The sequence below is a fragment of the Rhinolophus ferrumequinum genome, chromosome 18 (genome assembly GCF_004115265.2).
Source record: "Rhinolophus ferrumequinum isolate MPI-CBG mRhiFer1 chromosome 18, mRhiFer1_v1.p, whole genome shotgun sequence".
In the NCBI taxonomy this organism is placed as follows: Eukaryota; Metazoa; Chordata; class Mammalia; order Chiroptera; family Rhinolophidae; genus Rhinolophus; species Rhinolophus ferrumequinum.
The window spans coordinates 31,071,498-31,097,712 of NC_046301.1; the positions used below are offsets into that span (position 1 = coordinate 31,071,498).

Genomic DNA, 26,215 nt, shown 5'->3' on the forward strand with positions numbered 1-26,215 from the left:
ATATCTATCTCTCAACAACTAACTTCAAAACCAACCTTATGTAAACTCTTTCTTTAGTGGTTTAAAATTTTAGCTGTTGGTCCAGCAAATTTTAGCTGGTCTAGTCTACTACTCAGGGCTACTGAACTAATCAAAGTACAGTTAACCCTTGAACAACATGAGTTTGGAATGCACAGGTCCACTCACATGTGTTGTTTCTTTTTTTTTTTAAAATCAATACTGTAAATATATTTTCTCTTCCTTATGATTTCCTAACAACATTTTCTATTCTCTAGTTTATTTTGTTGTAAGAATATAGTATATAACACATATAACATACAAACTATGTGTTAACCAACCATTTATGTTATTGGTAAGGCTTCTGGTCAACAGCAGGCCATTAGTAGTTAAGTTTCGGGGGAGTCAAAAGTTATACGTGGATTTTTGACTACATGGCGGTCAGTGTTTCAATCCCCATGTTGTTCAAGGGTTAGCTGTAATTCAGTTTACCTAAAGTAATTTAAATTTTCTACCAGATTCTGTTAGCTATAGAACTGTAAGAACAAAGCTTTCAGCTTAGACACTTTCTAAAGCAAATAATACTGTAATGAAAAGCAGGATAGGCCATTAATTTTAATTACAGTGTCATATTTTCAAAGTGTCAGGGTTTAAGAGGAAGTTTGAAGAAACTCGACTGCCGTATACCAAAAGTCAGAAATAGAAAATGGGACAAGAAAAGAATACCACTTTCTTGTTAAAAGAAACTTTTAGTTTTTTCCGAAACTAAATATCATCAACTTTTAACAATATAAGCTAATATTACACAGGTAAAGATGACAATTCCTCTGACCTGAAATGAGTATTTCTATAAAAAGAATACTTTTGGCAAAGTTTAACGATAAAACTAGTTTGGATCTCTTAGCTGTAAGTGAAGAACGCCAGAAGGACAATAAGGCAAGGTGAGGGCGTGACACTTGATGAGGAGTTATGGGTTCTTAACCAAGACACGGAAGATACACACTTGAATGGTTAAAAACTGATCAATCAATTTGATTGAATTAAAATTTATAAATTTACAAAAAAATGTCAATTATGCAAGGAAACCCCCCAGCAGACACACTGTTGCTCACTTCATTATTGATCGTAGCTCCGAGTCCCAGGTGGTTATTTTTAACTTGAACTTTTATATGATCTGTGGCTCCTTGCTCTTGAGCCCCTAAACCCTGTGGAGATAAAACACAGAGTTAATTTTTTGATCAGGTATAAAGAGTGATTATCTCTATCGTCCTGCATCAACCATTCAACTAATTATTAAACATCTAGGAGCAAGGCACTATCCATGCCCTCAAAGAGGACAGTCTAATGAATTCTCACAGACGTGTCTGTAACACCAAGGACGCACTTATAATAATGAATAGTTATTCTTCAACCTGAGACCTAATTGAAGGCCCATGTAAACACTACGGAGAATATGCCTTTTTCTGATGTTCTGCCACAAAACTACTAGAAGTCCATTGGAGGTTTTACTAGTCTATGGTTCTCTCCATTAAATAATTTTACAAAACAACACTGAGAAAGGGAAGAGGGAGACTCCAAGTGCCCTGCATAAATTAACACTCATTTGTAAGGTGTCCCAGAGAGCTTGGTGTACTAGAGAACCTAACAGGAACCCAGGGCGGCTTCGGCAGAGTGAATGAAGAGGAAATGAGATGATATGAAGGGACTAGACCTCACAAGACCTTGGAAATAAATGACGGTAGAAATTTGGATTTCTTGTTTTTTAAAACAATGAGACACAACTAAACTTTTAAACAAGGGAATAACATGATCTAATTTCTGTATTTTAAAAGCTAGTTCTGGCTGTTGCGTGGCAAATGGCCCAAAGGAGGAAAAGAAGGAAGATGAGAAAGCAGCTGAGAGGCTGCTGAGGGCAAGCAATGACAGGGCTTGGACAGGACAGTGCTCTGGTTAGAGAATAATGACTGGGGACACAGAAAGTGAGGGAAATGGGGGAACCCAGCATGACTTCCATTTCTGGCTTGAGGAAGTAGGTAGACAGGGTACCACTTGCAAAAAATGGGGTAAACTTGAGAAGAAAAAAATATAGGAGATCCAGAGTTTTATAATAAAAATGATAAACTCGAGATGCCTACTCAAACGGAAATGTCAAGCAGGCTGACAAATTTACACATTTGGAGCTCAAAGGATATACATGAACTAGATACAGAAAAGTGACAGAATTAGGTAATTCTCAGAATTCAGATAATCCAAAGCATGGCATGGAATGAATGAGTTCATCTAAGCAGAGTACAGAAAAGGGCCTGGGGCTGAACTCCAGGAGCTCCAAAGCTCAAAAGTCTGGAAGAGGAAGAGCCAGCAACAAATATAGGAGTGAAGGAGGGAGGGCAGTACTATGGAAGCCAAGACAGAAGTATCTGAAGAAGGAAGTAGTCCATTCTGTCCAATGCTGCTAAGGGATTAAGTAATGTGAGAACAAAAAAAGCGTCCACTGGACTTGGTAACAGGAAGTATCTGACAAGAAGTATTTAAGGGTAGCGATGTCAGTAGAATTCCTCTTTGAGTCAGCAATAAGTGGAATATGAGGGAAAGGAGAAAATGTATCATAAAATATTCCTCTTAGCAATATAAAACTCTGACAGTTAAGTATGATTCCAAGTGCAACGAATTAAAAGGCACGGGCTATGAAAGACGCTAATCACGCAGTTTAAATGATAAACAAAAAGAGTTGACATGTATGTTCAATTCTAACTTTACCATCACAAGGTCACTGTAATTTACTTATTTTCTCCAAAATCACTTATTGATCCAAAGCATACATTTCTCCCAGTCTCCTAAGAAAGATGCATTCTCCTAATTTGTAATTTCTTTGCATGGCTCCAATGTCTTTTGCTGTTATCTTAAATACCTTTCCTTTAGACCACCCCATCTTCTCCAGCATCCTCTGGCCAAACTTGGAATCATCATTACTCCATGCGGTGTTTCTGGGATCCACAGTCCACTTCTGCTTCCGCCGACCTGTAAATGACAGAGCATCTCACTGGCAACTTATCTTTCAAATCTGAAAAATACCACACAAATACAAGCATACCTAATACATATACACATACTTGCATAAAATATGACACACATTATGTTTTAATAGATACAGATAGTAGATTCAGCATCAGACTCGATCATTTACCCCAGTTTCCCCAATAACTATATATTCTCAACATACAAATGGACCTCATAAGACAAACATGAAAATATTCCCTCCAAACGTGACCAATCAAAACACATAGCTATCCCATCAGTTGGGTCCTCCACATTCAGCTAACGGCAGCAACTTATTAAAGGACACCAGCACCATCATCACCATTGTCGTGGCAGCAGTAGCAGCTGTTATAGTTTTTGTTGCCATATATTATGCGCCAAATGCTACCCACACATTAGATTCAATTTTCACAGGAACCCAATGACGGTAGATATGCTTATCTCCACTTTTCAGATGAGAAAATCTGAGGCTTAGGGACAGATGCCTAATGTCCCCAAGCAAAAACCAGAGTCTCTTATACAAAACAAGGTCCTGCTGACGTCAAAGCTATATTCTTTGTCCACAATATCCAACAGTCATTATAATCATGGAGAGAGTCAACTGTACTATCTATACACATGATCTATAGATATTAATGACCCCATTCCTTCTCACTGAAATGCCCTAAAGTCATATGACTCCTTCTGTAAACTTCTAGAATAAATTACCTACTTATTTTTTGGCATTTAATTAACATTTTTCTGTATTATATCTATTTATATCCATCTCTTATGTTTCCTATTAGACCATAATCTCCTTATGGCTCACAATGTGTCTTATCCTTTCTTATGTTTCATTGCAAGAAATGAAAAACACTTTATCCATAGTAGGTACTCAGTAAGTATGTAAATGAATGTACAAATGAATGAGAAAGAAAGAAGGAAGGAAGGAAAGAAGGAAGGAAGGGAGGGAGGAAGGAAGGAGGAAAGGAAAGAAGGGAGAGAGGGAGGAAGGAAGAGGAGACAAGAAGAGGGGAAAGGAAGAAAGGAACATAACTGAATTAAGGCACTGCTCTGATTCTCTTTAAAGTTAAGTACTTTTCTTTTAATGCAGGTAAATAAGCATTAGGAACTCAAAGTTATCCTTATAGTTTTAAGGAAAATTATGGCTGAGATATAGAACCTCAAAAATCCACAGAAAAAGAACGCAAAAGTAAATTTTGGCCAAGTGAGAAATTTGGGAGTCAAGAGCCAGCATCACTCACCTACTGCACCGATGGCAGCCAGTATGTCACTACCAACATCAACCACATGCCTTTTCCGTCTCGTAACATAATTTAAAAAAACATCACAACCTCCCGTCAAAGAGGCTCAAGTTACTGTATGTGAAATCAGTAAAGAAACCTGTAACTATACACCACCTAACAAAAGTAACCCTTTTGCACGCATGCAGGCAGAAAAAGGCTACTTATAAAGCAAAGCAAGTTGGGCTCAAATGTGGTGTTTTCCAGGAAAACGGTGACCCAAAAGTGCTAGTGGTGACTAAGTTATCACTTTCCTTCTCTTAGTAAATCCTCAGCATAACGTTGCCTCTGCTAATGAACAAACCCCGGTGTCCTCTCTGCAAGGCCGCTCACCGGCGTGTGTCAGAGCGCACGTGTCTGTGCAGTGTGCTTGCCAGGGCTCTGACCGGGGCTTGTATGAAACAACATTTTTTGAGGCTGACTGAGCCCACCCACCCCCTGCCCTAAGAACTGCATAGAGTAGTTTATGTCACATATGTATACGCAGCAGACTAGAATGCTGACGCAAAGCAGACTAGAATGCTGACGCAAGAGATTGGATGGGTGGGCAAGGCCAGTTTCTCTTCCCCAAGGAAACGGCAGGTATCCTCACCAATGGGGCAGGGCAGTGTTTCCCACATGAGGATGTGAAAGGCGAGGAGGGGCTCCCCATTAAATTCAAAAACAGTAACACTGGGCCAAAACAAAATTTCATCGTGTTCCACACTACAAACTTTCCCAGACTTTTAAAATGCAAATGTGTAGAACCTTTTAGAGGAGGGCGGAGCAGACATGTTTCCCTTATTTGACCAGAACCCTACTTCCCTGAAACACTTTCTGGCTCTAGTGTTGTAGAAGTCTCCAGGTTTGGGAAATCCTGGCAAGGAAAAGATTGTCTCTGGTCTGTTCAGATTGGATCTACTTTCACATGTGCCATGTTATTCTTATTCTACAGACTGTTTTGTGCCCAGATGTCAGCTTTGCTAACACCTATATGGAGAAAAAAGCTAACACAGCAGGCCTGACTCATAGCTTCCCTTCAAAAGGCTTCCTTGAAAGGCTGGCCCTTGGCTGGGAACTTGGGTTTCAGGATTTCTACCATTCTCAGAAATAACTGTTCACACAAACCATATGGCTTATGCTGAATACCTGCTTTCCTTCTGGGAGTCTGGAATGTTAGTATATGCCAGGCAGAGGCTGCCTGTATGACCAGCCCCCAGTAAAAATCCCTGGGCACTAAGTCTCTAACAAGCTTCCCTGGTAGGCAACATTTCACAGGTGTTGCCACAAATTGCACCAAGGGAATTAAGTGTGTCATGTGTGCCTCTCCTGAGAGAGGACTCTGGAGCTTGTGTTTCCCCTGCACTCCGCCCCATGTGTCTTTTCCTTTTGCTGATTTTGCTCTGTATCACTTAGCCATAATAAATCTTAGCCATTATGATTACAACCAAATGATGAGTCCTGTGTGTCCTGAGTCCTAGCAAATCACTGAACCTGGGGATGGTCTTGGGGACCCAGACACTATACAGAACAGCAGCGTGAGGGACAGCACTGGGCCTCAGGGTACAGTGCCCAGAACCCGCAGAAACACTATCTGGGGTGACCGTGTTTAACCGTCCTCTGGTGGGGACTCCTCCTATTTGGAGAGCTAAATGTAAATGGTTCTGTCAGGATGCTTTTGGGGTAACCCGAATAAACAACCTTCATAGGACAGCTACAAGGGACTTCACCTTTCAATCACCCCATGTCTAATACCACATGGCTTAGGCCAGGATTCAGCTTCCTCTGAAAGGTATGCTGAGTTTCAAGAATCAAGGACAAAAGTTTTGTGTGTTTTTTCCCAAAGACACTTTCAGATATTCAAGAAGAAAATATATCACCCATGCATGCTTATTAACACATTGTTCAAGGCATATTCAAAACTGAGGAAACTACAGTATATTATTTTAATGCAATGAGCATTAAAATCCACTAACTAGTGCTGTGATTTTTTTAAATTATAAAATGTAATGATTCCAAGGATCAAAAATTGGTCTTGAAAAAAGTCTGCAAAAAGGAATATGTTGATATAAAAATCTGGATCTTAAATTCCAAATTACATAGACTGGGAAGTGAGAGTAATAAATGAAATTCTTGTTTCACAGAGCAGGAGGTTTGTGTAAACTGGTTTTCTTATCTATAACATTTGATAATTAGAGAAACACAAGATAACGAGTGTTTTTGAGACACACAAAGAAAATCAGTATAAGACTTAAAAAACAGGGTGAAGATAAAAGAAAACAAAATATAGTCCACTTCTGGGAGTGAAGATGTTCACTAATGTTAAGTAGAAAAAAAAGAAGTAGGATACAAAACTGTACCTACAGAATGACCCTGATTTTATAAACTATCAGTGAAAATAATTGCTGGGTGGTGAGATTATGGGACTAGAATTTTTCTATGCTTCCATATTCTCATCTCTAAAATAAGAACACCAGTCCTAAATATCTAACCACAAGGTATGCCACAGACATTAATTTAGCAAAATTTTAAAAAAGACAACGCATTTATGTATTATCATGACAACGATTTGAAAATTTGTAGTCCTGGTGGGGAGAGTAGAACTGAAAATATTCCCTTGAAATCATGCAATTTGAATTACTGATGTCTACAAATAGGCTTTGCACCTGTATACCACTTCCTACTTCAAACTATTTTTACATTGACTATCTCTTTGATTTTTTTAAGCCAACCTAGTGATGAAGATAACAAAAGAAGCTTTTAATACCTCCACAGAAACTGATCATGGAAAGGGATATAAATGAATAGCAGAGACAGGGCTAACGTTCCCCAGTGCATGCTGAATTAGCACACATCAAAGAATATTAAAACCAGGAGAGATCTCAGCGATCTAGGCTCTAAGATCACCATCTAAAACGTATTCCTTTCTATGAGTCTCTATTTAAAACAGCAGAAAACTGCTGGTCCTAACAAGAACATAAAGACGTAGAGATAACCAGACCAATTTTATCTCTACTTCAATGACTTGGGGTGAATTATTTTCCTCTGAACCTCAATTTTTGCCCCTCTAAGACTGGAACGGAACCCTACCCATTTCGTTTTGTGCTCACATTCCTTCATGCTCTCAGATAAGAGGATGTTGACAGCATTTACTTCACAAAATCCCTGTGTAACTGCTGTTGGTCTGTTAAGTAAGCCGCAGTCTGTTCCAAGCTCATTTCACATTTCCAAAGTTATAGGGTCCCTTCAACACCAAGGCACGACTGCCCTCTGGTGGCAGGCAACCTCACTACAGGTACCATTCAGAAGTTGAACAGCCGATCCAGAGAGGGAATTAAGGAATTTTAGTTCACAAAGTGATGATAAATGACAAAGGCAAACTGAGGCAGACACTGTGTCATGGAAGAGTGCTAATTCCACAAAGTCAAAACCGCCACAGTCTTACTTAGAATCACTTCTTAGCCCTGCACACCTAAAAATGCTAATTTCCTGGGTTTGATGTTACTAATCCCTTTGCTTTTCTGGGTTCAAAACATCTTAAATACATCTTTTTCTGGGATCAGTACATCTTCGAGAATGGGATTTCACTGCCTAAGGAGATTCTGCCGGCCTAACCTCCTCTTTGTAAACCGGAGGAAGCTGAGGCCCAGGGAAGTGAAAAGTCGGATTCCCATGACGCGGGCGTCCTGACTCTCATTCAAACCCAGCGCGCGCGTGCCCAGCCCTGAACGTGACACTCGCAGTCTCTTTCACTAGCAGACCGGTAGCTAACTCTCGGGGAAGGCTGGGGTGGGAGATCTCCGCGGCACGCAGGGCGAACCGAAGCAGGCTTCCCAGTGGCCAGCCCGCGGCATCCTCCACCCGACTGCGCGCCGGTGACCCGCACCCCAGCCACAGGGTCCCGCCCGGCGCGTCACCCGCGCGGCATGACCGGGTCCCCGCGCCCAACACTCACGCTCAGCCAGCATCGACATGTCGCAGAGCTTGAGATGCCGCGGACCTCCGGGTATGAGCAACTGAGGCTACCCCGATGCCCGCTCGCGCTTCAATTGGAACCACCAGACTCTCACGCCAGGCGGATTGCAGCGGCGAGGGCGCACGCTGGTTACGTCATTGAGGCGCGACCGGCTCCTTTAGTACACGCGGCGGCGAGTGGGCGGGGCGCGGACAGTCTGGGGGCGGGGCCGGGAGGCGAGAGAGCGTGGACACCAGGTGAGGGGAGGTCAGACGTCATCCGATCTAAAGCACGTGGACAAAGGAGTGGAGACCTTCGTTTGAGCAAATTCCTGTACTAAATGACTGAATATACGTAAAGCCTTTTACAGAGGGTCTGCCGCAGAGCAAGCGCTCTCATCATTCATTACTAAATGCCGAGCATTGTTCCTTAAGAAAATAAGACGTGAACTCTGCCCTCAAGTAGCTCACAGTCTGATAAGGAAAAGAAATGTAAACAACAGGCGTTAGGGTCATTAGCGTTATTAAAACGGTGTGGAGATGGACTTAAAGAAGCTTGCCTGGATGGTGCCTCATCTCTTCTTAATGTCCTACCTCTCTGCTCGCTGAGATGGGGGAGGGAGAAGGAAGAGGGAGAAAGACGATCCCAAGTTAAGCAGATAATTAAATCTGGGGAAAATGTTGTCTCTCTTTAAATAACACGACACCTTCAACAAGACAAAGTTGTTTTTCTTCCCCTCCATTACACCGTGCACTCTGGAACTTTGCCTTTGTCACAGTCATCTCTGTATCTATATCCGCACCGAGCAAAATAATTTTAATATAGATATTTGTGAATTTTAGCTAAAGTACTTCTGTCCCCAGGGGAGTTCTAATGAGATTCTGGCAATGAGAATGACAGACAGACAATAAGGACATGTTTTTGGACAGGTGACTCTCCAGTGAACTTCAGATTCCGGTATAGACAGAAGCCTTTCCCCTCATAAGTGGAGCATAAAGGGAGCAGCCAGGTGCCAAGAGAAGCTCGGTGAAGGACTAGATTCCTGTTCTATATGAACATGAACTTGGCCTTTAACTAGGAGACTAGAAGAACAAGGTTAACTTCTCTGGTTTCATAAAACTCGGAAAAAGGAACACACAAGAATAGTTGCTGCTATTGGTGAATAGCTGAGGAGGGTGAGGAGATGCAAAATCAGGAATTTTCACATCCAAGGCAGGGAGCAGGTAAGTTGTGACATGGGGAACAGGATTATAGTAGGGAGTCAGACTTGCACAAAATTAGGAAGGCAGGATCGTCTTAGTCTTAGGATAATTAGCTGATTTGTTTGATTAGACCAGAGGAAATGGAAGATAGTTATATAGAGTGGACAATAGTGAATTGATCAGGAAGGAAGCATTTTTTCAAGCACCACTAATGTTGGTGTACGATTTCAGGAAGATAATTTTGTCTCTAGGATGGTCACAAAGATCAAGGCAGACGTTCATAACACTGTTGCTGTGGTCCAGGTGATAGATGGTCAGAACTCAATTAAGACATTGAATATGACAGTGAATGGCAAGGAATGGTTGTGCCTTGTGATTCGGTGAGCTGTCTTTCCTAGAAATGTTCAAGAAGAGGTCACAAAGAAATGTAGATGGGACTCTGTATTTGGGTGCATGTAGGATAGACTAACGGTTTCCAAGTTTTGTCCCAACTCTAGAATTCTTCATGTCTATGAAACATCTATGAGAATCATCTACTGGAAAAAAAAAAAAAGCTACTGTTAAGTTTGGGATTTTTTTAAAAAGTTACAGAATCTCATGTATATTTTAGAATTGTCAGCTGGAAGTGGACATTGCACTTTTTAAAAGAAGGTGATTCATTATAAGACATTCAGTCTTATTCTTCAGTCTTTTGGCAGACCCTCTTAGAGCAGTGCTTCTCGGCCTTTGATGTGATTGTAAGTCACCTGAGGATCTTGTGAAAATGCAGTTTCTGGTTCAGCATGTCTGGGGTGGGGCCAGGGATTCTGCATTTTTAACAAGCTACCAAGGAGGTGGATGCTTATGCTCCACAGACCTTACTTTGTGTAACAGGCAAACAACCAAAGGAATGCGTGAACCCAGGATTAAAATATACTGTTTTATTCCTGTTCAAGAAAAGTGTTTTAGGAAGAACACCTTTAGTTAATGGTAACAAATTCTGTAAAATACTTCAAAGAACTGAACCTAGATGGTACTTGGATAAGTCATCTGAGCTAGTCCCCTGCCTTCAGGCAAGTAAAGGCCAATAGCAGGGACACATAATCGCTACTTCTTTTTGATAGCTCTGATGAATCTCAATCTATTTCTCTCGCTCTCTCTCTCTTTCTCTCTCTCTCACACACACACTATTATAAAAGCTAGTTGCACATTATGTGCAATCACAAAAAGGAATCTTCGTGCTCGCTTCGGCAGCACATATACTAAAGTTGGAACGATACAGAGAAGATTAGCATGGCGCCTACGCACGGATGACACGCAAGTTCGTGAAGCGTTCCATATTTTTTAAACGTCTAAGGATTACTTTGTTTTGTGCACCTGAAACTAATAAAAAAATAAAAAGATTCTCACCAAAGTCTAAAAAAAAGGGAATCCTCACATATTGCATTACATATTTATATTAATTTCAGATATATCACTCAAATTTTATCTATAAAAGAAATAGAGCTGAATCTTTCCAGTTAAACTTAGCTCATTCCTAAGAGGCACCAGGTCTGATACAATGCAAAAAAAAAAAAAAAAAAAAAAAAGCAGTCAGAAAATATAACAAAGCCTAAATTAGGCTACCAACTTGGAGTGTGAACTTGGGCAACCCATTTCATCTATTTTGAGAACAGTGTTCCAATCTATGAAAAAAGGATGATCTCTGTGATTATCTCCAGGTCTGAAAGAATTTCAGGGAATTACTTTAATCAGAAAAGCACAAGTCAGTAATACGGGCCATAAAGACAATATACCTAATCGTATTATAGTTAAGAGCTTGGATTCTGAAGCCAGACTTCCTGGGTTCAAATCTTAGATCTGTCACTCACTAGCTTTGTTAACCTGCTGTGTATCTTGGGCACATTACTTCGTATCTCTATGCTACTGTTCTTCATTTGTAAAATACAAAAAATAGTGCCTACTCTATAAACTTGTTAAGAGGAATAAAGAAATGATATAAGTTAAGTGCTTAGAATGGCATCTGGCACGTAGAAAACACTAATATAGCATTCAATGAAGCACTATTATAACTTTAAAGGAAATAGAGGTTAGGATGATTATTTCACCAAATACTTATTTCAGGCATTGTCCTAGGTGCTAGAGTTACAAAGGTGAACAAAAACAATCAGGACCCCTACCCTCAATGAGTTTGCAGAGAAGATGGACATTAATCAAATTACACACATAAATGTAAAATTAAAACTGTGATAAATGATGGATAGATACCTGAAGCTAGGACAGAATATAAAGGATTTAGTTTATTTAGAGAGAGGTGTGTAAAGTATGTTTTCAAAGTTCTGTTTGTGATTAGCTCGCCTTGGAAGTAAAGAAAGGGCAAGAGAGGGAGAGAAATTGCAGTGAGGGAAGGAATTCCTACAGAAAGTTATTATAATTATCTCTCCTTGGAGAAAGAAGTAAAAATAACACTGATCCCTGGAAGGTTTTTTTAATTATTTCAAATTATTTATTTAAATTAAAAGTAAAAATAAATCTGCCTATGATCCAACAATTCCCCTCCTAGGTATTTACCCAAGAGAAATGAAAACACATTTTTACATAAACACTTGTCCAAGAATGTTTATAGCATTCTTGGGTTATTCACAATAGCCCAAAACTGGAAGCAGCCCTGGTGATCATCAGCTGGCAAATGGATAAACGTTGTGTGTTTATCCAAACTCATGTATTCCTACAATGGAATACTACTCAGCAATGCAGACGATGTGCAAAGAGAAGGCATAGTGAGAGACTGAGTGGTGAGTCTCTCTAAGGTGGGGCATTGGAGGGAAATTCACAGCTCCTGCTGAGGTACTGGAGCTGTTCTGGGTCCGAGTGAATCTGCTTTCCCATCCTGACATCACCTTCATTCCTTCACTTTCTGCAAGGTCCAGTTTAGCTTTGTTTCCCCTTTGGTCCTTTTAGCTGATAATCCTATTTCCATATTACCTGGCAATCACCTTATAATACATTCCCTATTATTCGAGGCAACCCAAGTGAGCATTAGTTCGTATCACCGAAAAGGTGAAATAATACACACGGGAAAGTGCTTAAGATACATAAAGAGAGAAAATTATAATACCAAGTTTTACTTAGATCCATAGTTAATGTAAGTTCAGTAATTTTTTTAAAAAATGTGTTATATAACAGTCGAAAAGGTAATACCTGAATCATTCCCTAAGATCATTTCTGGTTGGTAAAGTTATGGTTATTTTTTAATCTTCCTAATGTTTTTCAATTCTTTTCCCTTGATTATGGTTCATATGTTCCTGGTAACTTTTTATGCCATGCCAGGCATTCTGTGTTACATTGCTGGCTGCTAGAGGCTTTTGTATTCTTTTAAATATTTTGCTCTGGGGAACAGTTAAGTTCCTGGGGAACAATTTGATCTTCTCAAGACTTTCTTTGAAGCTTTGTCAGGTGGGCCGCCGGCAGTCTTAGTTCAGATGTAATTTGCTCCCACTACGGAGGCAGCACTCATCTAGGATCCTGTCTGATGCTCTGTGTGTTCCGAGTTCTTTCTGCTCAAGAAACACCAGTTATTCTTGGCCTTGTGTAAGCTTTGGGGGTTTTCCTGCCTGCTCCTCTAGGGTGGTTCTTTCCAGCAGTTTCTGTACGAGTGTCCCTTGCTCAGCAATCCCTGGAAGGCTGGAGGGGACCCTCTGCAGGTATGCTCTGCAGGTACACAGAGCATCACCTTAGTTCTTAGTGTGGGTTCTCATCTCCCTGATTCATGGCCCTGAGGCTTCTAGCTCTGCAGGTGTTTACCTGCTACCGTCAGTGAGACCTCTGGGTTCTGCTCAGACTCCTCCCCCCAGGGCTGCGACCTGGAAACGGCAAACCGAGAGCTCATCTTATTTCCATGCCATCTCTCAAGGGGGTCACCGTTCTTCACTGCCTTCTGCGCAATGCCTCATATATACCACGGTTTCATATATTTTGCCCAGTTTAGGAGTTAAGACGGATGGGTAAATCCAGTCTCTGTTATCACAGCATGGCCAGAAGCAGAGTTTCCTAATGCCTTCTGAGTGTTTCAAATTTTCTACAATTTGTGCACCAGCTGTGTATGACTCCAAAAATCAAGGCTTGAAAAAGTAAAATTGTCCTATACAGTACCTTGCAAGTTAGAAACATGAAAGTTTTTTTAAAGCCAACGAACCAGATTTTACCTTCAAATCAATTTTTCACTAGTGAAGACAGATAAACCTGAAATGACATAAAGCAGAAAATAAGATACTGTGTGCTCTGAATGACTGCTATTAACCACCGCCCCACACACACACACACACATACACAGACCACCACCACCACCACCACCACCACCATGAAAATGGCTATAAGCATGTCAAAGAGCATTTTGAATTTCAGTAGAACTGTGTGTATTGTGGTGGTTGGGGGAGTGGAGGCTGGAAGCAGACTGAAAAGAAAGGAGAACGTGAATGAAGAGAAACCTTTCTCTTTTATTTAAAGCTAATTCTGCTATGGATGATGGCTGTGGGCTTCCGCTTCACCCTTCCCTCAACAACCTTTGGGGATGTTTTTCTAATTTGCCTAAGGAGAACTGGCGCGGCCCATGGAGTCTGTTTCTGTCAGTTCTCCAGGGAGCTGTGTCTATCCTAAACTCCCCAAAGTGCCAATCGAGTTGCTCTTACCCAGAGAACGGAAGACTCATCGGCCCCTGCAGGCTTTGTCTTGGCGTTCCTCACCAAAGCCTCCCTCAGGCTGGAGCTGAGAGGCACCTGCCCGCTCTGAGATCCAATACACTAGAAATGGATGCTCGATACTATGTCTTGCTGAGATTTAGTTTCCCATTTCCTGGGGGGAAAGTGTCCGATTTTGCTCTGCAAAATCTCCTTTAAAATCAGCTCAGTTTTTGTTGCATATATGCCTCTGATACAGGAGAATATGTCAGTGACATATTCTTTTTTTTTTTTTAAAGTTGACATGCCCAGTTAATACCAACTCAGGACTCTCCTCTTCTAGGCCTGCTGTAATCGTTTCTCTTGTCCTCTCTTTGTATGCTATAGAAACTCAAATAGGAAGACGAAACCTAGCCAAGCGCCGTATGAAGAGAGGCTTTCTATTGATCCCAGTCCAGAAATGCCTTCTGGCTTTCCGGCAGCAGGTCTGGCCTGAGATTCCTCCTCTGTTTGTACTTCCCATCAAAATATTTGACTTCAAGCTTTAGCCTTCACAAAATCTGTAAAACTCAACAATGAATAATCATGTCCAGAGATCAAATTCACATAATGTCAAATGAAAAAACCTGATTTCCTCACTACCTTATAGTAATTGTTTTCTTCATTGTCTTAGATTAGCCTTCTCTAGTCTTTGAGCAAGATGGTGACACTTTAGTTTCTTATAGCTTGAGATGTTTTCAGAATGGCAGGTGGTAGAGGGAAGGGTGATGGAGATGGGGGCAGGGAGATGCCTGCAAAGGGAACAAACTGACACAGGGTGCAGTTGGGCTAATAAAAGGAGTATGGAGTGGTGGCTGACTTAATCAACCATTTGAGAGGGTTTCCAGCCCTGAGCTGCTGCTTGATGTCCCCTGTCCTGAGTGGGAAAGCATCCTGTCAGGCAAGGGCTCTACCTTGGTGGTTATGAGTGGACATTCTGGAATCACCTAAGGAGGTTTCCCAAGCCTCACTATTGGCTTTCTCTGACCTCTTCTAGTCTTCTTTCTGGCTTCTGCTGCTCTCTAGGTAAGTAGTCCAAAACCCGTGGAGCTCTGTTGGTGTAGTCTCTCCTCCCTACACTGATTTTCCCTGGTGCAATAATTAATAGTGCTCCACAGTTAGAGGGCTCAAATCTGGCTCTGACACCTGCAAGTTACGGCCCCTCTCTGATTCCTCTCCACTACTCCATGGGGTTGCTGTGAGAAGTAAGTAGAAACACAACGGGACACCTAGGGAGCTATAGCACCATAACATTGCGAGTGGCCACTGCTGTTTGCCCTGAGAATTATGGGCAGCTCTTGGGACCACATCTGCTCCCATCTTTATTCTTTAAGTCCCTTTTTAATCTTCTTCTGCCACTTAGCAGTGGTTGACCTTGGGCAGGTTACTGATTGTTCTGTGTCTTACTTTCTACATCTGTCTGATAAGGATAATGGTATCTGCCTCCAAGTGTTGTGATGCTGGTTCAATAAGTGAAGTGATTTAATGAATGTCCTACATGAGGTGCTAAGGACACCAAGGCCACTGTCTTGATTTGTCCAGGAGTGATCTCAGTGTGGGGAACAGATGAGAGATTCCTGGGGCAGGAGGCTGTCTTTGGACGTAGAACCCCTCAGAATCGTAGATCTGGTAAGCCAGTAGCCGGGATCATTGCTGCCTGAGAAGGTGGTGAAGAAGAGCACAAATACGCTCATCAGGGGGTATTTTGCGGAAATCTCTGCAAGTCCTTTAGGGCATTTTTGTTCATTCACGTTTAGTCCCTTTTAAAAACTTTGTTATGAGAGATGTTAAGTAAATAATGCCATTTGCAAAACAGTAGACATCCCATATTTTTAAATTCCACTTTAAAAAGTAAAGTATGTATAATAAGTAGTCTACCTATACATACAAATACAGTTAGCATATGCATGGAAAAATCTGGGGAGACTATATTCCAAACAGTTAATACTGGCATTTTCAGTGGAGTGGGGAAAGGAATTACATTAGACTTTATTTTCTGCAATATATTTCTATATTGCCAGAACTTTAAAATCATAATAACATGTTACTTCTTTATTATATCAGAATAGTGTATATACACATATATATTCTATTTATGAATATGTGAAAAGGAGCATGCATGCTTCCTTTAAAAGTATTGTCCTTATGTCGAATGGACATAAGTACCTTGCCTGGAAGTTTAACTCCATCTTCTTCACTCAATCTAAGCCATGCCCGAAAACTACTGTAGGCCCAAATAACAGAAATCTGTTAACATTTCGGAAAACATTTGACACTTTTAGCATGCTCCTGAGGCAGAAACATGAACGGGGAACCAGCAGACTGGTTGGGCTCCCATGTAGACGCCCTTGCTCCTAACACACACTGCCTGTAGCAGCTGCTCTGCCACGAGTCCACATTACTTCAGCTCTGCTTCCCCACAGCTTTGATTCCCTGTGAGTTTCCAGCTTCTACTTCTGAATTTGTGTCTTTTAGGTATGTTTGGCTTCCAGCCTCCCACTTCTTGATCCTGGTTTGACTTTCTTGAGTTTTCTGGCCCCTGATTTCTTGATTACCTCTCCTTCCCTAGGCTTTCAGGCGCCATGGCCACCTTTCTAGCTCCTGTCACTGGCCTACGACACAGCACTATGGAAGTGTCTAGATATCTGAGAAGTTCTGAAGAAGTTAGTAATGTGGTTTGAAAGCTCCCTTCTGATTAAAATGACAACTGAAGTATTTGCAGGCAGGCCAGCCGTCTATGGCCTTGGTTTTCGTATATTCATCCGAGTTTTTGCAGGTATTGATAGAGGTCGTATTCCAGGGATAGCTGTATCACTGTTTAACCATTCACCTGTTGGAAAGGTTAAAGGATATCTGGGCTATTTCTATTTTTGGACTATTACTGCACATTCCTATACAGGTTTTTGTGTGAAGATAAATATCCATTTCCTTTAGATAAAAGCCTAAGAGGGCAATTGCTAAATCATTAGGTAATTGCACGTTTAGATTTGTAAGAAACTGATGAAATGTTTTCTAGAGTAGCTGTACCATTCACTTTCCCATCCACAACGTACGAGTGGTCTAGTTTCTCTGCATCTCTCCAGCGTTTGGTGTTGTCTCTATTTTTCAGTCATATAGCGATATCGTGGGGTTTTAACTTGCATTTCCCTAGTGGCCAATGATGTTATGTTGAACATCTATCTTCAGGTGTTTGTTCGCTATCTGTATACAATTTGCCCCCTCTCTTTATCTGCAGTTTCACTTCCTGTGGTTTCAGTTACCGATGGTCAACCATAGTCTAAAAATATTAAATGGAAAATTCCAGAAAAAAACTTCCTAAATCTTAAATTGTGTGCCGTTCTGAGTAGCACGATGAAATCTTGCGCTGTCCTGCTCCATTCCACCTGGAACATGAATCACGCCTTTGTCCATGGTCTCCACACTGTATACGCTCCCCACCCATCAGGTGCTTAGTAGCCATCTGGGTTATCAGGTTTACCGTCACAGTATCTATCACAATACTGGTGTCCAAGTAATCCTTATGTCACTTAATAACGGCCTCAACGTGCAAGAGTAGTGATGCTAGCAACTCCGTTATGCCAAAGAGAAGCCTCAAAGTGCTTAAAGAGTGAAAAGTTGAAAGCCCTCTAAAGAAAGAGAAAAAATTGTATGTTGAAGTTGCTAAGACCTACGGTAAGAATGAATCTTCTATCCATGAAATTGCCTAATTTATAAATTAAACTTTATCATAGGTATGTATGCATAGGAAAAATATAGTATATATAAGGTTTGGTCCTATCCTCGGTTTCAGGTCTCCGCTGGGGGTCTTGGAATGTAATCCCAAGGATAAATGGGGACTATTGTATCCTCTTTGGGGAAATGTCTGTTCAGGCCTTTTAGTCCTATTAAAAGTTAACTTTCTCTGCGTGTACCTCTCTTCCATGTGGCAGCCTTGCAGACCTTCAGACATTCTTTTTCATAATTTCAGCCACCCCTCCTTTCAGGGGTCTCCAAAGAGGACTTCCCTCCTTGACTTCTGGATCTGGGCCACAGCTTCTTCCACATCCTCTATGGCTGTATGCCTTGCCATCGACAGTGCCTCCATTACTCTGTCTGCCCCAGGAGCTCTTCTTCCTGGTTTCCTGTTCCTAGTATTGGCAATTCCATCATTCACTAGACTCAAGAGAGTTCCAGGTTGACCCCCGTTGCAGTCCATGAGTCCTCTGTTCTGCCAGGGTGGGCGGTGGGGGTTTGTTGATAGGACAGAATGTTTGTGTTATGAGGTGGTACAGTGACAGTACGGTGGGAAGAACACAGGTGTGGGGGCCAACAGTCCTGGAAATCAGGGGTGGGTCTGCCCATCAGGGAAGTCAACAGGCCTCCCTGAGGCTTGGTTCCCATATCTATGAAATGGAGAGGACAATAATACCTAACCAAAGAGAATTATAAATGATAAAGACGTAGTTGTAGACCTAGGAGCTGTGATAATGGTTTTGTACTATCTATCAGAACACAGCTGGCTACAAGCCAAATAGTTTTCATCTTGAGCTTTCCTTTTCCCTGGGCCAGGGATCCTTATGGATCCTTGTCTGTACAGCAAAGCCCAGATAAATGTTCAGTTTCAAAACAAGAGGGCATGTGGGAGTTTTCCAATTGGACAAGAACTGTCTTTGACATAGGTCCAAACACTGCCTCCAGCTTTTTAAAGAATAAAGGCTAAAGGGGGTGTCTGGAAGGCGGGTAAGAGAGGAGTGCTTGGGTGTCAGGAAACCTAGGTAGAGTGGAACTGGTGGGCTTGGTGTTTGTAAATCATCAGTTATTCAACCATGCTGAGTCAATTTCCTCATCTCTAAAATGGAATAATAATATTTACTTTGGGGTTGGCTGAAGGATTATTAACTGAGATAATATATGGGGTGGGGCGGAAATCTAGTGCTGAGCTGGGTATATTTTTATGCTCCAATAATGCAGGGAAGAGGAGTGGATGATAGGGAAGGAGGTTGGAGAAGAAATCTCCATGGTACAAGAGAGAGACATGCCGGCCAACAGAGGTGCTCCCGTGAACAACCTTGTTCCTGCTTTTTGTGATTTTTCACTTCTCTGACTCTACTGAACCTCCACTCACCCACTTCCTATTCTCTCATTCTCCCTTTAAAATGCCCCTTACCCAACTCCAACTGCCAGGGACCCAGGCTGCCCAAACTTCTCTTTAGGAGTTACAGAGAAAAGAGGATCCAGAATCACAAATCCCCAAATGCAAATACACATTGGCACAGGGGAAAATTCTGGACACATATTCCCAAAAAACAAATTCCTCAGTTATCTGAAAAGGGTCTTCTGCATTGCCTTTGATAAAACCATAGCAAAAGCAGATAAACTCAATTTTAGAAAGGATTTTAGTTTAAGAGAATAAGAGCCTCCCACATCCTTTCCTCAGAATACAAACTCTGTTTAGAAACAGCTGAACCCTCTGCAAGCTAAAGATTATCCATCAGTTTAACAAGAGCTTTGGAAAAGAAATTTGGAAAGGGGCTTTCTACATCTTTCCTGGTAGACGAGTCTCTAAACATGCCCCTTTGTAGGGCTGAAGAGTCATTTAATTTATAGAATTGGCAACTGACTCATTTCTAAAGTATTGGCTTAGGACTTGAAATAATCCATTCATTAGTTTCCTGCCCAGGACACAAAAATCTTCTCAGAAGAGGAAGATGAAGATGGGGTGGGAGTGATTAAGGAAGAGAAGGGAGGCCCCTTGACTCACCATGCAGAGTTGCCTTCCTCAGATGTGTTCTCCTTGCTGGCTGAGACAAGCCAGCATTTCAGAGGCCCAGGCCACAGGGGCTGGTGCCTGAGAAGGGCAGGTGTAAAAAGTTCCTTGTTTAAAAGCTGGGAGGAAGGGAGAAGAGAAGAGGGATGTTGAAGGAGAACAAATGGCCGGCTGTGAAGAACGAGCCGCCTCTCTTCCCAGAGTCAGAGACACAGCCCCGTCTAATACAATCTCAATCTCTCCCCTTGGAGGACTTCACCTGGAGCCAGAGGTCTACTGGGAAGAAAGGGCTGATGGATTCCTTTCAAGCAGTGTTCCCCCTTTTCCTCCTCGATGACACTTTTTAAAAATGAATCATGTCCAAACATGCAGAGAAAAGCAGAGGTTAATGTTGTCAGGCTTGTGGAAATACCACCAGGTTTGCCAAATATGTTTGGAAAAAGTTTCCATAAAGCCCTCCAGATGCAGCTGTATTTGACACCTCCTCCCTCTTTCTCCAGGTTTCCCCTCTCTTGCTTCCACCTGTGCCCACCCAATGCGTCTTCCCGCCCACTGTATTTGATTTTGTGTTTATCCTACTAGGACAATAAGGAATTATCCTAACGAAGCAATACAGAAACCTTTTTGCTTGTTTCCACTGGGATTCCTTTGAAAGCAACTTGCCCCAGGGATTTGCAGAATTTCTACCACATAAAGTATTGGGGGAAACAAGTGTTGTATTCAGAAAATACAACCCAGAACTTTTCTGTCTCTCCTACCCCCACCCCACTATTTTTAACACTGAGTTTTCTCTCTAGCTTTTTTTCTTATCTATTTGCTTTGGGTTTTCTCCTATCGGGCCCCTGTCCCAACCTTTGATTGCCAGCCTGCATTCAGGCTCTACAAGTATGTAGTTTCATCTTTATAGCTGTTCCTACCCACGGGGGTGGGGTCAGTACATCAGTATAGTTGATACCTGGAGGGCCCACCCACTTACCTCCTCATTTACCCTGTATCATCTCCTCCTCTCCCAGAGGGTCGCCAGCTGCCTCTGAAAAACCTTTGGTCCAGTCAGAGACCACGCTCTGCTCCCACTGATGCCAGCAAGCACCAAGAATTTTCCTCTCCATGATTATTTGCCCCTCCCCCGCCATGTTAAAGGAAAAGGCACACGCACACACATGTTATTAAAATGAACTGTTTATATTATCTCAGTTGAGTCAATACATTGTAATGTATTAAAATGGAAAGGTACAAAATTGAAATAAATACTTTCTGATTCATGTATAAATCTTTTTTTTTTTTTTGTCAAGATGACTTTTATCGTCAGTACATGTCACAGGAAAACATTTAAAATGACACCGAAACAATCATTTAAATCATGGTGCATGGAGGAAAAAGGTAAAGAAAACAACTTTTGGCTTGTTTTGGCATGAGACCTTGATACGATTTGGGTTCCCCAAAACCATGTGAAGGGTGGTAAAATAGAAATGCTCAAAACTGACTTAAAAAAATAAACAGGCTTTACAAAAAAACCCTCTTTTTGATTAACCCAGCCACTTCTCTACATGGTCTGCACTTACAGTAGATACATTCATTATTGTCCATGGGAAGACAGCAACTGCCTTTCGTTTTAAAGAGCTTGGTGGAGAGGCTGAAGAAATATGCTGCAGCTGAAGGTGGGTAGAATGTTCAGGAGAACAAAAAGTCTAGATGGTCTTCAGGAACGGCACCGAGAATATGGGGTGTGGAGGGTCTCTGGAACAAGAGGCGGAAGGGAGGGAGTGTGAGGAAGGAGTCAAAATCTGAAGCAAAGCAAGTCTGAAGGATGGACTCGGTTCTCAGTAGTGACAATGTGGCGTGGGGATCTCTCCGCCTGAGCAGTTCTGGGTTTGTCCTCAGCCTGGGAACGTTTCTGTTTCAGCAAGAGGCTAACCCAGCACTTTGGAGACAGGGCTGGGACCCTTTTCAGGCACGGCAGCATTGGGGAGACTGGGACAGGTATAGGGCTTAACAATGAATGCCACCAAAGGGGCTTTCTCTTCTGGTTCTGACTGCTTATTAGGTGGTTGTTAAGGCAATAAGGACTTTAGCAAACTAGAAGTTAAGGACAGCTAAATTCAGCCAGATTGAAGGTAAACAAAAGGTGAGAAGGAGTCCCTTTCTCTTCAGCTACCTGTCCCCCCAAGTACAGGAGGCCTCGGCTCCGAAGCTCTGAGTTTACAGTACGCAGTAGCAGAGGGCTTGTCCTTTGGAAGGCTCCATGGAAAAGAAGGCTCGTCCCTGACTTGGGGCAACTTGACCGAAGTTTCTACTCTCCAGACTCTCTTTCCTGAGGTCCTCTCAGGAGGGCAGGCTGTGGTCACTCAGCTGTCGAGTGAACAGTGGAAGCACCAAGGTTTGAGCACAGTTAGGGCAAGTCCTTTGCTATTGACCGTCGGGCCGTCCCAATAGGCCTGAACACCATGTGTCCTGGAAAGCCAGGCCTGGTGCTCGCATGCCCTATGCTCAGCTGGAGCCAGGACTAGCCTTTCAGGGTTCAGGTATGGTCCCCCTACATCAGGTAGAATGACAGCTACAAAATCTATGGGAATGTGAGGTCCTTGCAAGGTGTGTGAGCCCCGGGCTGGGTCCTTAGTGGAGCCAAAGAAACTCCTTTGACTTGAATCCACTCATAGAAGACTGAACAGAACAGGTGGAAGGGCCTTTTCCTTTCTCCTTGTTCTGGAGTGAAGAAGATGGACCTTGAAATGCTATGGGAAGGATAAACCTTGAGAGTTGCCTGCCATTCTGGGCAAGCTACTGGCAAGATGCTGGGTGATATGACTGCTGAAACCCTAGAATTGAAGAACTGGCTCTCAGGCAGTTGCTAAAAGGTACCACTATTTACCCCAGCAAAGGAACCACAAGTGAGCTCAGTAAACAAGACAGACATGCTCTCCACCCCGTAGCATTAGGTTGCAGCCTAATGCAAGAACTCTCTATGAGATGTCTGGGGCCTGATGGTGCAATGGCGTAGATGCACTTTAATTACTCAGGACCACCTCAACAGGGCGCATTCATGTGGTAAACACTGCACAGAAGCAGAAACGCTAGTTGTAGTGGCCAGCTGTCTGGGGAGCAGTGCCCTGCCTGACCTTTCTCTGGTAGAAGAAACCTTCTGCTGGTCCTAAGAAAAGTGGGCAACATTTCATCCAAGAACCCAAGGATTATAATAATAAATCCATAACAAAGCAAATGTGATCCTCAAGCTGTGGGTGTAGAGATGAAACAAGATTGGCCAGGAGTTGATAGTTGTTGAAGTCGATTGGTCTGTAGGAGTTCATTGTACAATTCTACTTTAATAGATGCTGAAATATGTGTTTTGAAATTATCCACAGCACAAAATAAGACCCCTTGGACATTATGTAGTTTAATTCCTCATTTTTACAGACAGAACCCAGTGGTTAAGTGCCCAAAGTCAGGGACTTAATGCAGAGCCAGGACTAGAACCCAGCACTCTTCCTTCAGGGATTAGGATATTTTTGGTTGGATTGACAGTCTTGAATCAATGTCATGATTTTCAGCTCGACTCTTCCCATGTGGAAAAGCCGGTGACTGGTTTTTAAAATTCTGCCAATGAGACTTAAGAACATCATAACAGCAAGTACCCACAAAGCCACCAGGGGACGCTGTCTTAGAGGGCTCTCTTCGGCCCCAACATTTCAAAGAGAGATACCTCACTCTAAAGTGGAATAGGACAAAACAGTTGCTGTAGCGGCTTCTTCTCAGGGAAACCACCAACAGAAAGGACACTGAATGTCCTTCCTGAGCCCCTGGCCGTGTTCAGTTTTCTCTGGAGCCTGATTGAGGGCTTGGTGCAAGGAGGAGAGTGTCAATTTACGACAGGGTTAGGGTATAAGAGCTGGGATAGCAGCCTGTTAAAAGAATAAATCCCTTTAAAAATCTTCAACTCAGGTTACTTGATATCTTCAGAGAAACAGCACTATAATCTGATTGGAATCAAAGGCATTTTTCCAGATAATAAGAAAAAGACATTTAAGAACTGGAGGCTGGGGAAAGGGAGGCAGGATTCACTGGGTCCTTCTCAGTGAAGAATCAAGGGGCCTTGGTAGCAAATCATAGACTTTATTTTGGAAATTAACATAAAAACATTCCAAATACATCCTTGTAAGCCTATGAGGACAAACTTCAAAGAGTTCTTCCAAAGGAAAACAGACAAGATAAGCCAGGTGCTTCTAAGCTCCCATAAGAAGAAGGTAAGGTCAAGAGGGATGTGCCATTTTGAGAAAAATGACACCCAAGGAAGTTCCTGTATCTACCATTTTGTATGAGAAAATGCACCTTGGTTCTGGTGGCTCAGTTGAGATCAAAGTTAGCAGAAAGAGGTGCATTAAAAATAAAGGGTGGGGAGAGAAGGAGGAGACAGAGAAGGAGAGAATGAAAAGGAGGAGGAGGAAGAGGAAGAAGAGAAATTTGCAGTAAAAATTATGAAGAATTGCTTTAATTAAAAATGTGTGGTCTTCCCGAAACAGATAGTTAAAAGAAACTGTGGAATGTTCTTCTGGAGAGATCAGATGCCTTGGGAATAGAAGACATACAAGAAAGTTGCAATGGCTGAATGAGACTTGGGGTGGCTGGGTGGAGGGACGGACCACTCAGATTATTTAGGAAAACCTGTTCTAGCAATAGACTTAATAATGGCAGGTTACAGATTTAGATTCTGCTGTTTTATATTCTCATTGTTCTTCCTTGTCCCTCAAAAATATAGGTAAATAAGACACCAGCTCATTTCTTATTCAAAATCCTAACCCTCTTAACTTGGCTTATAGAGAGCTGGGTTTGGAGACGGAAGTGTGTATATGTGTATGTTCACATGGCACAGTAATTGAGAAAATAAACTCTTTTCTTTCTCAGGGATTTATATAAAACATGTATCGAGAAATAGTATCTGAATTTCACAAATTAAAAAAGGAACTCTGAACTACTGGTCCTGGGTCAGGAGAAGAACAAAAACGGCATTGCAATGTAGGATCTAATTCTACTAATTTCTAGCTGTGTTTCTTTGGGGAAATTATTTAATTTCTCTCTGGGCGTCAGTTTCCTTATCTGTAAAGGGAGGAGACTGGGCCATATAAGCCTAAGGTCCTCTCTGACATTCATAGTCTGTGGTTCTAGAGAACTGATTATCAGTTCTGGAATAGACAGGAGGTAGGGACTGAATTCTAGAATCATGGTCTCTCCTAACCTCGCCTCCAAAGGGAACAAATCTTGTTCCTGGGGATGGTGAGTACATTTTCTAACAGGTTCCTTGGGACTCCTGACTAATGTCACTGTGGGAAGAGGAGTCAGAGACACACCCCTTCGCAAGGTCATCACATTCATGCCACTCTCTCTGGTAAACTCTGGCCTTGGAAGAGCCAGGCAACAGAAGAGCAGTACCTGCCACGTCTCTGGAATCCTGCCCCTTTGCAGTCAACCTTGACACTGAGGAAAAGTAGCAAGGGCTATTCAAACCTAATAAAAATTTCAATGTATTTTGAAAGATGCCCACTAGCAATGGTCAGTAATGAGATCAACAGTCACGGTCACATACGTCCCAGAAAGATGACGTGCCCAAGACAAGACGCTTGTGAAGAATTTGAGCTTTGAGGTTTTCCCTCAGAAGAGTGAGAAAAGTGGTACTCGCTTCCACCTGGATGGCGGTGAGAGTTGACTTTTCACTGCAGAACCAAGAAGCCCAAAGACCATAGAGGACTGGTTGTGTCTCCAGCTCTGAGGAGGAAGGAAAGGCCCATTTGAGGACAGGTGCACTTTTTTTGCCAAAAGACCCGTGTCTGCAAACACAAATACTGGAAATATAGGTGCTTCTAATACAAACTGTATGCCAGCTCCCAGCAATGGGGGGGATGGGAGTGGGGGTGGAGTCTATCAGAGTTTTCAGCGGGAAAATATAGCATGGAAAATTCCATGTGTACTCAGGGGAAACAAACCCACGGATTCTGACTCAATTAGAGAAAAGATAGGACTCCGGGGAATAGAAACTCAATTCCATGCGTCAGAGCTATTGCCTACCAATCCCACCTCCTTCCAACCTGAGCAGAAGCCACCTAGCCAAAGACACAACTTTGGATGCCAGGGTAATCTCACACCAGCATAACTCAGGGCTTTTCAGACACCTCTTTCCCCTGAGCAGGTTCAGATGTCCCGAGAAGGAGAGAGAATGCTGCCAGCATGGTCTCCAAACACACAGCAAATTAACTCTCTTAGATAGTTAGAGACCTACTCTTGCTCTAAGTGCACTGAAGACATGAGAAAGTGTAGTTGCCCCTACCCCCCACCAA

At 42.3% G+C, this 26,215-nt stretch overlaps 1 protein-coding gene and 1 non-coding gene across 2 annotated transcripts in view; one reads left to right on the forward strand and one right to left on the reverse strand.

The window, feature by feature from the left end:
* Positions 1-8,387, reverse strand: part of PINX1 (PIN2 (TERF1) interacting telomerase inhibitor 1) — a 74,711-nt gene extending 66,324 nt beyond the window's left edge. The window contains exons 1-3 of the mRNA XM_033133376.1: positions 8,251-8,387; positions 2,906-3,015; positions 1,110-1,202 (exon numbers count right to left, since the gene is read on the reverse strand). Of these exons, the coding sequence (XP_032989267.1) occupies positions 1,110-1,202; positions 2,906-3,015; positions 8,251-8,269 (222 nt within the window). The 5' untranslated portion in view covers positions 8,270-8,387. The remainder of the gene's footprint in view (positions 1-1,109; positions 1,203-2,905; positions 3,016-8,250) is intronic.
* A 2,282-nt stretch (positions 8,388-10,669) lies between these two features.
* On the forward strand, positions 10,670-10,776 carry LOC117038592 (U6 spliceosomal RNA). The gene has a single exon (XR_004425685.1). It is a non-coding gene; the product is annotated as a U6 spliceosomal RNA (small nuclear RNA).
* The last annotated feature ends 15,439 nt before the right edge of the window (positions 10,777-26,215 follow it).